The sequence below is a fragment of the Quercus suber genome, unplaced genomic scaffold (assembly GCF_002906115.3).
Source record: "Quercus suber isolate HL8 unplaced genomic scaffold, Cork oak 2.0 scaffold_116, whole genome shotgun sequence".
NCBI classification, from domain to species: domain Eukaryota; kingdom Viridiplantae; phylum Streptophyta; class Magnoliopsida; order Fagales; family Fagaceae; genus Quercus; species Quercus suber.
In genome coordinates this window covers 941,253-954,338 of record NW_027069581.1, presented here as the reverse complement: position 1 = coordinate 954,338, position 13,086 = coordinate 941,253, and the positions used below count along the sequence as shown (strand labels likewise).

The following is a 13,086-nucleotide window of genomic DNA, read 5'->3' as shown; positions in this document are numbered from 1 at the left end:
TTTGATTTTGACCTAAGCCATTAAATTGTTAGAGCGATATGAATGACCAATGGAAGGTGCAAATAAAAAATGTGCAAATAAAAAATAAATAAATAAAAGGTGTAAATCATAAAAGTGCTGGGCCTAAAAATTCTTATAAGGAATGGTCTCTATCATAAATTGCAAATTATTAACCTGTCGAAAGTAATTGACGTTTGCTATATTTTTTTTTTTTTTTGGTGTGTGATTGTTTTTGTTTCAAAAATTTTTTTTTTCATTTTTGTTGATCAATCTTTTACTACTTTTGTGTCAAAAAAATTCAAAAACACATAAAAAGCAAAAAATCCAAAAAGTTTGATCCGCTTTGTTGAGTTTTGTCTCAAAGCATGTTTTGCCTTGTACCTTTGTACTAATGGCTTTGTGCATTTAACGAACTTAGCTTGTCTCTCATGCGCTCATATTATTGTGGAAGAAATTATGAAATCTATGTGATTGTTGTAAATAGATCTTCAACCTTATCATGAATGATTAGTGAATGGTTTTGTTGATCTTGAGACATGCATAGACTCATGCTTATATATCTTTCCTTTTTTTATTTTTATGCTTAAAAGAGCTCTCTAAATGTAAATTTCTAAATGAAAAGAAATATAGAGCTGTAAAAGCCTGTTGCACATACTAGTATTCGACTAGGAAAAAGGGAAAGTGACCAACATAAAATGTTTGATGCCCAAAAAGCCAAAGACTAACTCATCAATTGAAATATCAAAAATTTCAGGCATTTATCTCAAAAAGAGATTTTCTTTGCTCAAAAAGTGCAAATGATATATTAAATATAGAGCCAAATGAAAAGCTTTACGAAATTGTTATCTAATGCTTGTGGGAGGTCATATATGCATGTTTCTATAATTGAGATAAGTCACATTATCTAGTGCTACTTGTGTATGCCTTGATTGAATTGATCATTGAAACTTCACATTAGACTAAGGACTATCTCATTTGTGATATCCACACACAACACACAAGTCTATGTTCAATGAATGCCATATTCATTTGTGTGATTGTACTTGATTAAATGTGTTTTCACAAGCTCAATCTATGTTAATCAAACACAAAAAGATTTTTGAGTATTTTAATTTGTTTTTGGAAAGTGTTTTTTTTTTACAATATAGTCAAAATTTTCAAAAACAGTGTTGCCTTGTTTTGGCAACTAGGTCGCGGGTAGGTCTAGTCGCATACTCCAGTTGTGAAGCTCACTCCGAGAGTTTTCGCAAGTCACTGGCGGGTCAGCATCCCAGTCGCGAAAAAGACTTATAAATTTTTTCAAAATTTGTGTTTTTGCATATTTCGCGGCTCAGTGTGGCGACTTGTTCGCGGGTGGAAGGTCCAGTTGCGAGGGATACACAGAGATTTTCGCGGCTCAGATCGCGACTCCCTCGCGGGTATACCTTTCAGTTGTGAAAAACACTTAGAAGATTTTTTTTAAGAATCTTACTGCATAGTGTTCCGCGGCTTACCCTGGTGAGTTACTGACGACTTGATCCAGTCGCAAAAAATGCGTGTTTTGCGTTTTAAAGACAATTTTAAAATGGTTTTCAGTTTTTCCCTCATCCTTATTGTGACTGTTCATTGTCTTCCCCATTTCACTCTCTCAAACCCTCCGAGTATTTCTTTGAAAATCATCCATCTCTGCATCGTTTCTTCTCAAATCTTCATAAAAAAGGTATGACTTTTCTCTCTTTCCCTTCATACCTACTGCTCTGGGCATCTTTCATGTTATGTGGAGATTTATTGTGGTTTGTGGTTTATCATGTTTGAACAGCTTCTGATTTACTGGTTATAATCTTTGCTTGTGATGGTATATACACTATTTTTTCTCTAACTTGTGTACCTAATTTGGTTATTAGGTGTATACTCATTCTCTTTGTCATGATTTGAACCTAAACCTCAAGAGTTTAGGGTTTTCTTCGATATCCATAGTGTGAAACTGACACTTTGCTAATCATGTTTGGTGTCTTGTCTGGTGTCTCTTGTGTGTGTTAAATCATGTTGCAGTGTCAAAATGTCTCCATTCAAGAGATCAGCTGTAAAAGGAGGTAGCAGCAAAGGGAAGGAACCTATCATTGAAATTGATGATTTCTCCCCTACACCAAAAAGGACTTATTCCCCATTCGGTATTTTCGATTCGAACAAGTTCCGATCGTATGCTGCTTTTCAGATTTATGAAAATTACTTCAAAAAGGCTACATCACTAAAAGAAAGAGTCTTTGACCAACATTCTCTCTTTGACACCAACATTCCTCAATGGTTTGCCCACAAGGATTGGAATTATCTCCGACCTTAATGATGCATATGAAAATCTGGTAAAAGAATTCTATGCCAATGCAATTGTCGATGGAGACGAACTTAAGTGCTGGGTTAGAGGAAAAAGTTACTCGGTCTCTCCCACATACTTAGCAGAGATTCTGCACATCAACCAGCCAATACTTGGGGTCTCACCTGTTTATGATGATCTACATCCAGATGAGGAATTACTTAAAGCTGTTCTTGGAGAAGATCTAGAATTTTCCTCAAATGGGAACTCAGTCAGTGTTTCATCTCTTCCTCCAAAATTGAGGGTGCTTATGGTTGTTATGTTTCACAACCTGTATCCTTTATCCAGCACAGGGTATATGAACCTCAGATGTGCACTGTTCCTTCAAGATCTGATTTCTGATGTTGAGATTGATATATGTGTGCATATATTTCATATCCTTCGCAAAGCTGTTTTACGAACAGAGTCAAGGATCTGCATTCCTTTTTGTTGTCTTATTTCAAGGATTCTGAAACTGAAAGGGATCCATCCCTCTGAAAATGAATCTTCCTACCCAAAACCATGTCTAATCAACATGCGTATGTTCAACGCAAGTATTGGCCATAGATAGAAAGGAATCAAAACAGAAGCTTCAACGTCCTGTAGTGGTTCGCACTCCAGCTCCTTTTCCATCGACGAGAAGCTAGACTCTATTGTAGCATCTGTCAATGAGCTGAGTACAAAGATGTCAGGACTTTCTTTTATCTTGCACCATCTCAACATTCGGTGGGTTACGAAGTTCATTTCTATTCAAACTCAATTGGATCAAATTCAGAGAAAGCTAGAAGATGATGAAGTCTAGCTATTCCATGACAAAAAGGGGGAGATGCTGTTAGCAGGGGGAGCTCAACGAAAGGGGGAGATTTCAGCTAACAGGCTTTTGTTTATTACTTTTGTCTATCTTTAGCTTTTATCATATTATATTTCAGTATCAACTTTGTATGCGTTTAGCACATTTTTTTGTGTTGGTTTGTACCTGCTACATTTGTAGGTTTTAAGCTTTTATTTCTGTTTTGTACCCATGTTGCTTATGTGAGCTTTAAGGGTTTAGTTTTATGTACACTTGTAGGCCTTTGTGGTTTGTGCTATGCTATATGCAGCCTTTGTGCTTTGTTAAATCAGTACTTTTAACCTAATGCTATGCATTCTTTTTTAAGTACTGTCATTCTTGTGCCCGTGTAGGATTTTTTCTAGATGCACATACTTCATGTAGTGTGCATTGGTTGAGTGTTGGTCATTCAAGTGATTTGCCTTTTGTTTGTCATCTTGAATGTTCGGATGTTCATTTCAAGTGTGAATGAGCATTGTGATCACTTGGTTATAGTGATTGCATGTTTTGGTCTTGCCATGGTTTATTGCTTTATTCCATTGTGCTTGATCGCATTGTGCTTGCTCCATTTGCTTTATAAGTTTTTTGCATACAATGAACTTATTGTATTGTTATGTTTCAGGAGTTACTTGTTCTTATGGTTTTAACCTTCACAGATTCTAGAGTTAGATGTGAGAGAGTTTTCCAACTGTTCCCAACTCACGCGTTAAGTCTAGAGTTTGTTTTAGGGTTTTGTCACGGAATAGCCAAAGGGGGAGATTGTAAGGTTGAAATTTATCAATTATCTTGTTGGCTTTATTCCGTGCCAATTTGCTTGTAATTTAGCACTTAATAACCCTGTATTTATGTGGGATTAATGTAAGGGTAGTGTGTGTGAAGAGGTGAAGAAAAGCTCAAGTATATGCAAGAAAGTAGGGGTTTGCGGCTAGGACTTGTGGTTGACTCGCGACTGGCAAGCCGCCAAATGCAGGCACGTGAGAAGCACACAGGGAAGACTCACGCGTTAAGTCTAGAGTTTGTTTTAGGGTTTTGTCACGGAATAGCCAAAAGGGGAGATTGTAAGGTTGAAATTTATCAACTATCTTGTTGGCTTTATTCCGTGCCAATTTGCTTGTAATTTAGCACTTTATAACCCTGTATTTAAGTGGGATTAATGTAAGGGTAGTGTGTGTGAAGAGGTGAAGAAAAGCTCAAGTATGTGCAAGAAAGTAGGGGTTTGCGGCTAGGACTCGTGGCTGACTCGCGACTGGCAAGCCGTCAAATGCAGGCACGTGAGAAGCACACAGGGAAGCTGAAGGGTCGCGCCAGCTATCACACTATAGGACAAAAGTCCCAGGCTGGCCAGGCCGTTACGTCGCGACTTGAATTCTCGACTTGGACAAGCCGCGAGGTCAAGCCGCCAATCAACCCTTTTTGGCAAAAACTGACTCTTCGTATTCCAAACATATACCACTATATATAGACCCTTATACCCACTAATTTGATGGAGCTTCCAGAGAGATTTTTGTGAGAGAAACCCTAGAGAAAAACAAGATTGTCTCATCCCCAATCTTTACCTTAGAGATTCTATAAATTCCTCTACTCTCTTTCTCTCCATTGTCATAACCTTGAGAGGTTATTGACTAAATTCTTATCTCACCACACCTACGTCTGTGAGAAGGTTCATTTGGTGCTAAGGAAAGCAGTTTTGAAGGAACCAATATACATTGGTTGATGCTATGGTCTAGTAGCGGAATCCGGGAAACTAAAGAAGAAATAGGTTCGGCGTAATCTCGTTGGAGCAAGAAACTTGGAGGGATTAGGTACTTGGGTAGATTAGGCTTAGAAGGTCTTCTGCTGTTCATGTATCCCAGCTACATTCTTTTGTGGATTATTTGACTGCTTGGAGGGCGACAGAGAGGTTTTACGCCAAGAACTTCGGTTTCCTCTTCGATAACACATTGTGTATTGTCCGTGTGTTTGCATCTTCCTTCCCCTTTATCTTTGCCTTATATTTACTGCTGTGGATGTGTTTATATTTGGCATAGATAATTTATCAATTCTATGTTTGGCTTATGTTTATGTTCCGTACATTAACTGTTTGATTATAAGCTTGAATTGATATTTTATATTTTGGAGTCTAAATGTTCAAGGGTGTTTTAGACACATTTTGAACTTTTAAAGCCGACGCCTAAGTAGTTGTATCCTTGTACGTGAGTTGAAAAGAAAAAAAAAAGGGGGTTTTAAAGATATTCTAAAAGACAAAAGTTGTGTAATTCCATTTTTGTCAATGTAACTTATCCAAACGCTACTATTTTTCTACGAAAGCAAAGTAGAAATAAGCTGTAGTTTTAACTTAATGAAGACAATCATTGCACTACAAACCTCAAAGAACGAGGTGAAGAAGCCACGAGTGGAAGCCGGAGAGATCTCAGCTGTGTAGACAGGGGCAATCATGTGGGCATAGCCCACGCCGATGCCTGTGACAAAGCGACCAACCATGAGAAATGCATAGTTGGTGGCAAATAGCGTGAGAATAGCCCCAGCAAAGAAAATGGCTTGGGCCACTAGTATGGTGTATCTCCGGCCTATCCAGTCGGAGGTTCTGCCGGCGGCAAATGAGCCTATGAGTGAGTAAAGGTTGAAAATTCCGGCGAGGATTTCAATCTGTACGTCTGAGATTTTGAGGTCGTCTTTGATGTTAATCATAGCTCCACTCATTACACCAATATCTGAAAGCAACAAACAAACACATACATGAGGAAAAAATGTAAAGATCTAGTGCATTTGTATTGGTATGATTGCAATGTCGCAATTATATATTCAAAATAACATTTTTTGGAGAAAATAAGGTATGTTTTGACATGAAACATGATAGAAATAAGTTATTGAAGAAGGATAAGACTTCTATTCAGTGCTTGAGATTGAGATCTGCACTTGACTATTTTAAGATACGTGTTGAATTTAGTGGCAAACCAAACCCGTGAAGAGTTACCCATGTTGCTGGATAAAGTATGGCCTCCATTGACAAAAATGGAAATTCACTGGCTAACGGAAGTTGAATGAATTAACAGGACATAATAAAAACTCTGGAGACAGCCAACAAAACAAAACTGTATTATGTAATCAACGACAAGTGAATTGGAAAAAGCGTATAAAAAAATGTCACGTGTATATTAACAGGCCATAGTTGAAGATTACTGACCATAACCAAGTAAGACAGAAGTCATGGTGGCCAAGAGAGCACAAGTAAAAGCATATTTGTTAATTTTGGGTTTCTTTGGGGGATCAAAATCCATGGTAATTTTCTGGGGTTGGCCGGAAATGGCATTAGTTTCGGCTTCCCGGTCAGCCATATTGATTTGCTATGGAGAGATTCGAAGATAAAGAGAGGCTTCTATCACAAGGGATTTTGCTTAATTTGTGGTGTTATTTAGGAGAGAAATTCAAGTGGCCATGAACCGCACAGGTTGGATAGTGATTTAGTTTCAGAAAGTGTGGTTATATCAAAAAAAATCTAAGACCGCATAAAATGCCGCCGCCACAACTATCCAGATAGAAAATTGTGAGCGGTGAAAATGCCATTGTCACAACTATTCACGTGGCAAATTATGAGCGATGAAAAAAACTAATTAATCCATATGAAAGTGGCATTCATTTAATTATTGTCTGATATGTTAGATAGTTGTAACAAAAATTATAGCATTTTATATGATATTAAAACTATATGTACTTAATTATATATATAGACAAATGCTTACATCACCATGGGCTGTAAAGTCCTATAAATGACACTCTTAGCTCTACTTATTACGTAATTGTCTGTTTCATTTTCACTGACTCAGTAAAACATTGTGGACTTGCAGTACCACAACTTGTTGTGTATAATACACCGTATCGCAGCTGTAATTGCTGAGCCTATCTGATATATATTACTCCTTCCATCTCAAATTATTTGGTTTGTATTTAATTTTGAGATGTCTTAAACTTATGTCCTATTTGAAAAATCAAACACTATTAATTTATTAATATTTTTTTATGCCCTTAATTTATTTGTGGAACATTTTTTTAATTTAAAAAATTAAAAATCTAAAATTTGAAATCTACTATACATGCCATCTTTATTCAAATTAAAAAAAGAAAAATTTCTAGTATTGGCAGTTGGCGCCAATACCAAAAATGTTTTTTTTTTTCTTAAATAATTTTTTGATAATTTTGTTTAAGGGTANAGGCCATAGTTGAAGATTACTGACCATAACCAAGTAAGACAGAAGTCATGGTGGCCAAGAGAGCACAAGTAAAAGCATATTTGTTAATTTTGGGTTTCTTTGGGGGATCAAAATCCATGGTAATTTTCTGGGGTTGGCCGGAAATGGCATTAGTTTCGGCTTCCCGGTCAGCCATATTGATTTGCTATGGAGAGATTCGAAGATAAAGAGAGGCTTCTATCACAAGGGATTTTGCTTAATTTGTGGTGTTATTTAGGAGAGAAATTCAAGTGGCCATGAACCGCACAGGTTGGATAGTGATTTAGTTTCAGAAAGTGTGGTTATATCAAAAAAAATCTAAGACCGCATAAAATGCCGCCGCCACAACTATCCAGATAGAAAATTGTGAGCGGTGAAAATGCCATTGTCACAACTATTCACGTGGCAAATTATGAGCGATGAAAAAAACTAATTAATCCATATGAAAGTGGCATTCATTTAATTATTGTCTGATATGTTAGATAGTTGTAACAAAAATTATAGCATTTTATATGATATTAAAACTATATGTACTTAATTATATATATAGACAAATGCTTACATCACCATGGGCTGTAAAGTCCTATAAATGACACTCTTAGCTCTACTTATTACGTAATTGTCTGTTTCATTTTCACTGACTCAGTAAAACATTGTGGACTTGCAGTACCACAACTTGTTGTGTATAATACACCGTATCGCAGCTGTAATTGCTGAGCCTATCTGATATATATTACTCCTTCCATCTCAAATTATTTGGTTTGTATTTAATTTTGAGATGTCTTAAACTTATGTCCTATTTGAAAAATCAAACACTATTAATTTATTAATATTTTTTTATGCCCTTAATTTATTTGTGGAACATTTTTTTAATTTAAAAAATTAAAAATCTAAAATTTGAAATCTACTATACATGCCATCTTTATTCAAATTAAAAAAAGAAAAATTTCTAGTATTGGCAGTTGGCGCCAATACCAAAAATGTTTTTTTTTTTCTTAAATAATTTTTTGATAATTTTGTTTAAGGGTAATTTAGAAAATTCTTAACTTTTTTTTAAGAGATAAGACAATTAATGATGTTTCTCTAAATAATTGGGTTTTTCTAACAAGGCCAAACAATTTGGGATGGAGGGAGTAATTAATAACCTATATGTTATTATAAATAAAATATCAAATACATCTAGTGATCTAGATATGCTCCCTTTTTTTTTTCCCTAAAAGAAAAGAAAAGAAGATATGGTCCATTTTTAATTAATTAATTAATTATATATATATATATATAGAGAGAGAGAGAGAGAGAGTTCAAATTAAATCAACAATTAATGTACTATTTTTTTATTAAATACAAAATTTGACAAATCCACCATTGAATTAAATATTTTTTATACCCTAGCCTCCATGCATGTAAGATTTTAAAATTACAAAAAATAAAAAATTATGTAATCTATTAAAAATATTTAAAATTATACATAAAAAATGAAATTATTAACATCTTATTGAAATGCATATTAACCACACAAAAAAAAAAATGCAATCCAACAATATAATTTTCAAAATATTAATCCAAAAAAAAATTATATAACTTTGTATAACCTTTTATATACTACCGTCCCCCGACCCCCCTTTTGTTCTATTCATTAATTGAATTTAATCTGTTGATTAAGGCAAAGTTCCATAAAACGCCTACCTTCTTCCAAATATCATGAACAGTTCCTGTAAGTTGGGTGCCCATTTCAAGGAAATATAGATTACCAAGATCATTTAAATAGGTTTGATTCCTTATCGGATCATAAAAGCCCACTCTTCGGCATTGAGCATCAATTGCAACGATTCAATAAACCACCCATTGGGATATTTATCACCAAGTCGAGACAAATACTATATTGTAGAGTCAGGAAATTCTTTGGGGCTGAATTGAGGTATTCAAGAAGAGTAGGTTGTTTTGGTTAGATAACGTCAAGAATTCCTAACCGTTGAATGAGAACAGCTACATCTTAAAAGTAATTTTACCTTCCAATATTTTCTATTGGAGCTTCCCTCATTCCTTTTATTGACATAATGATGCAAATCAAGCTTTAATGAGTTTTAATATGCAACGTCAGGCAGTTCCACTTTCCCGATTCGAAAAGTGTATTGTTGAAACTGGGTTGGAATGCCAAGTGGTTCTATTTAAAGAATTAGATAAATAAAAACTTCTAAAAACATATATAAAATAAAAATTATTACATAAGTCAAATAGGATACTCAAATACTTTTTTGTATCTTGAGTTAATTTTTTTTTTTTAAAAGCCTTATATTATATTCTATTAAGTAAAAAAGTAAAAAGAAAAGATGACTAAATAGTAATTACAATTTTATAATTATTAAAGGGCTAATAAATAAGAAAGGACCAATAATCAACTTAGCATTTGACTCCTTCATGCATGCTCCGACTTGGCTTGGGGGGATATAGCTTAGTTGATAGAGCTCCGCTCTTGCAATTGGGTTGTTGCGATTATGGGTTGGATGTCTAATTGTCCAGGCGATAATGATAGTATCTTGTACTTAAACCGGTGGCTCATTTTTTCTAAGTAATGGGAAAGAGGACCGAAACATGCCATTGAAAGACTCTATTGAGAAAAACATGGGCTGTCAATTTATGGCAATGTCATTTTGATGTGTAGTCTCACATGGCAAGTATCTGTATAACCCAATTATTCAAGCATCCCCTCAATTTTTTGAGTTACTTTTCGTCGGGAACGTTTTTGCGACAAGTGCCAAACATGCGAGAACGACCAAAATCTCCCCTTGGGTTCTATAGAAGTGTTTATTGTGGAGAATCAAGCCCAAAATTCCAAATGTATAATGTACAAAAGGTTTATGGTGCTTTGACAAGAGAGAATCAAAATGCTAATAACAAAACTGTAAAAAAGCATAAAAACGTAATAGGCTTCCACCTCTAAGGTTTAGAATTGCGAGAATGTTAGTTGGCTGAATGGGCTTAACAAAAGTGCAAAAAAAGCATAAAAACATAACAGGTTTGAAACTTCAACCCACAGTCAATGAGAAGAGAAAATTGAGAGAGGTTGTAAGGAAGAGAGAGAAGGTTCCCTTGTACCCATATTTCCACCTCTAAGGTTTAGAATTGCGAGAATGTTAGTTGGCTGAATGGGCTTAACAAAAGTGCAAAAAAAGCATAAAAACATAACAGGTTTGAAACTTCAACCCACAGTCAATGAGAAGAGAAAATTGAGAGAGGTTGTAAGGAAGAGAGGGAAGGTTCCCTTGTACCCATATTTCCACCCCCAAACTTCGGAATTGTGAGATTGTTGACTAGTTGAATGAGTTTTTACTCTGAAGTTTCAGGCATGTAGGTAGAACGTGGTTAATTGATTTTGAATTTGATTGGGGCCTTTTGTATTGAATTTAGGGTGCTCTAAGTGACTATCTTTGGTCAATAGAAGAGGCTTTGAACCCTAAGATATGAATCAAAGAAGTTATGGTCAAATTTGATTTAATTGGGTAAGAAGGATGCCTTACTTTTTGCATAATTTTGGAAATAAAGTAGCCTAAATTCATTGGCTGATGTTTCCTAGACATTATAGGTCCTTGGAAATTGCATTTGATTTTTGCAGCAGACCAGGCCAACCACTTAGGATCAGCTATGTGTTTTGGGCAAAAAATGGTATAGCAAAAAAGTTACACCACTGTCACCCAGAGCATAAAAGCTGTTTTAGGGTGGCACTTGCGGCATGCGTATGAGTAGTTGATATTTCCCATTGCTTATAAATGTTGCAGGTTTGGGAATTAGCATACCTAAAAGCTTCATTTTTTTTTGAGAATGTGCGGTTGAAGGAGCTTGTCTGTAGAAATATCGTAGTCGTAGTGCCCACTTATAGAAAAATCATGGTTCAAAGAAGCCCATTTGTTGAAATGTCATGGTCACGAGTCCAAGAAAGTTGAGTTGTAACCAAATGATAGGTCCAACCCGAAACTGTCCTTGCTTTTCATGTTCCACACGTAACTTAATTTCTCTTCATAGGATGGCTTATGTGGCTTTCGTGCTACCATGAGAAATGTTAACATCTCTTCCTTGGATTACTAAGTGGTTTAAGTCTTTACACCACTTGTTTTGTAACATACATGCATATTCGGCCTTTGAATTTTCAAGCTCATTCCCTTAGCATTCCTGTAACTTGTCTTTCAATAAAGATTGACCTTTTTAATTTCTAGCTACTTTGTCTTGTGATAGTATGCCGCGCCAACTACTATAATTTCACCTCCTGTAGCTAACTTTTAAAAACAATACTCCTTAATATTAATTGTAAAGAATTCCTCAGATTTGCAAAGGCCCCACGCCACTTATGCTTTACCATATTATGCCTTGACTTTTCTTTTCAAGTTTCTTTCCCTTAGTCACCTATAGGTAGCATTAGATTTCCTCCACCCACTTGCTTTTAGCTATATTAGGCTAAGAGCTTCACTCTCTGACTCAAGGCAACCATAACATTTCCTGCATGATCCCTAAACACCACTCCTATCCCAACTTGGTTTGTGCCTTCAAACATTGCTGCATCAAAGTTAGCTTTGTTACTTGCAGCAGGCGGAGGAGACCAGCGAGCATGTGGTCGTCGTTAAAGAACCTGCGGCTCCCTGTGATGGACATCCCAGAGAGGGAGAGAGTTGATCATGTAACCCCATTATGTAACACCAACCCTAAGAAAAAATTCCAGCCTCCATTCACATGAAGATGGGGTCATTCATGGATCCCACATTTCCATGCATGAGACCAACCACCATTTGAGTGCAGAGATCAGAACAGATGTCCTTATGTTGGGAGATCAAAAGTTGACATGTCTCTGTTGATGAACGTACGAATTCAAAACCAAAGAGATCCAAGGATATTAGATCCTTTTTGGCACATCCAATCTGAGTTTGAAGCCATAAAAATAAGACTATAACTCACACTGGTATGGTGGATCCAACTTAAAGAGAAATTTAAAGAAAAATATATAATTCCGTAGACTAAACTGGAGTTGTGTAAGTGTTAATGAAGTAGGAAAGAGTACGATGTCATAGTACTCTGAAAGCACTCAATAATTTTTCCTAAGTGATGGTAAAAAGAATAGAACTTTTGATTGATCCAGGTACTTGGGTTCCTATGGATGAAGATATGGCTTCTGTGGATACCATTGAATTTTCGTTGGAAGAGGAATCTTACAAAGATCATATTAATTCTTATCAAAGAAAAACAGGATATTAACTGAGGCTGTTCAAACAGGCACAGGTCAACTAAATGGTATTCCCATAGCAATTGGAGTTATGGATTTTTAGTTTATGGGGGGTAGTATGGGCTCCATAGTTGGCGAGAAGATCACTTGTTTGATCAAATATGCTACCAATTGGTTTTTGCCTCTTATTCTAGTGTGTGCTTCTGGAGGAGCACACATGCAAGAGGGAAGTTTAAGCTTGATGCAAATGGCTAAAATAGCTTCCGCTTTATATGATTATCAATCTAAGAAAAAGTTATTCTATGTATCAATCCTTACATCTCCTACTACAGGTGGGGTGACAGCCAGTTTTGGTATGTTGGACGATATTATTATTACTGAACCTAATGCCTACATTGCATTTGCGGGTAAAAGAGTAATTGAACAAACATTGAATAGAATAGTACCTGAGGGCTCACAAACAGCTGAATATTTATTCCATAAGGGTGAATTC

At 35.8% G+C, this 13,086-nt stretch overlaps 1 protein-coding gene across 1 annotated transcript; it reads right to left on the bottom strand.

Annotated features, from left to right (window-relative positions):
• Nucleotides 1-5,456: 5,456 nt before the first annotated feature.
• Nucleotides 5,457-6,654, bottom strand: LOC111986325 (putative polyol transporter 1). The gene is made up of 2 exons (XM_024017956.2): nt 6,343-6,654; nt 5,457-5,869 (listed from the first exon to the last, which is right to left on the bottom strand). Exons 1-2 carry the CDS (start codon nt 6,491-6,493, stop codon nt 5,457-5,459), a joined length of 564 nt encoding a protein of 187 aa, XP_023873724.2. The 5' UTR covers nt 6,494-6,654.
• Nucleotides 6,655-13,086: the final 6,432 nt, after the last annotated feature.

Coding starts and splice junctions, on each gene's coding strand:
- LOC111986325 (XM_024017956.2), bottom strand. CDS start 6,493: ATGGCTGACCGGGAAGCCGAAACTAATGCCATTTCCGGCCAACCCCAG. Junction 5,870..6,342: donor TTCTGTCTTACTTGGTTATG/GTCAGTAATCTT, acceptor TGTTGCTTTCAG/ATATTGGTGTAATGAGTGGA.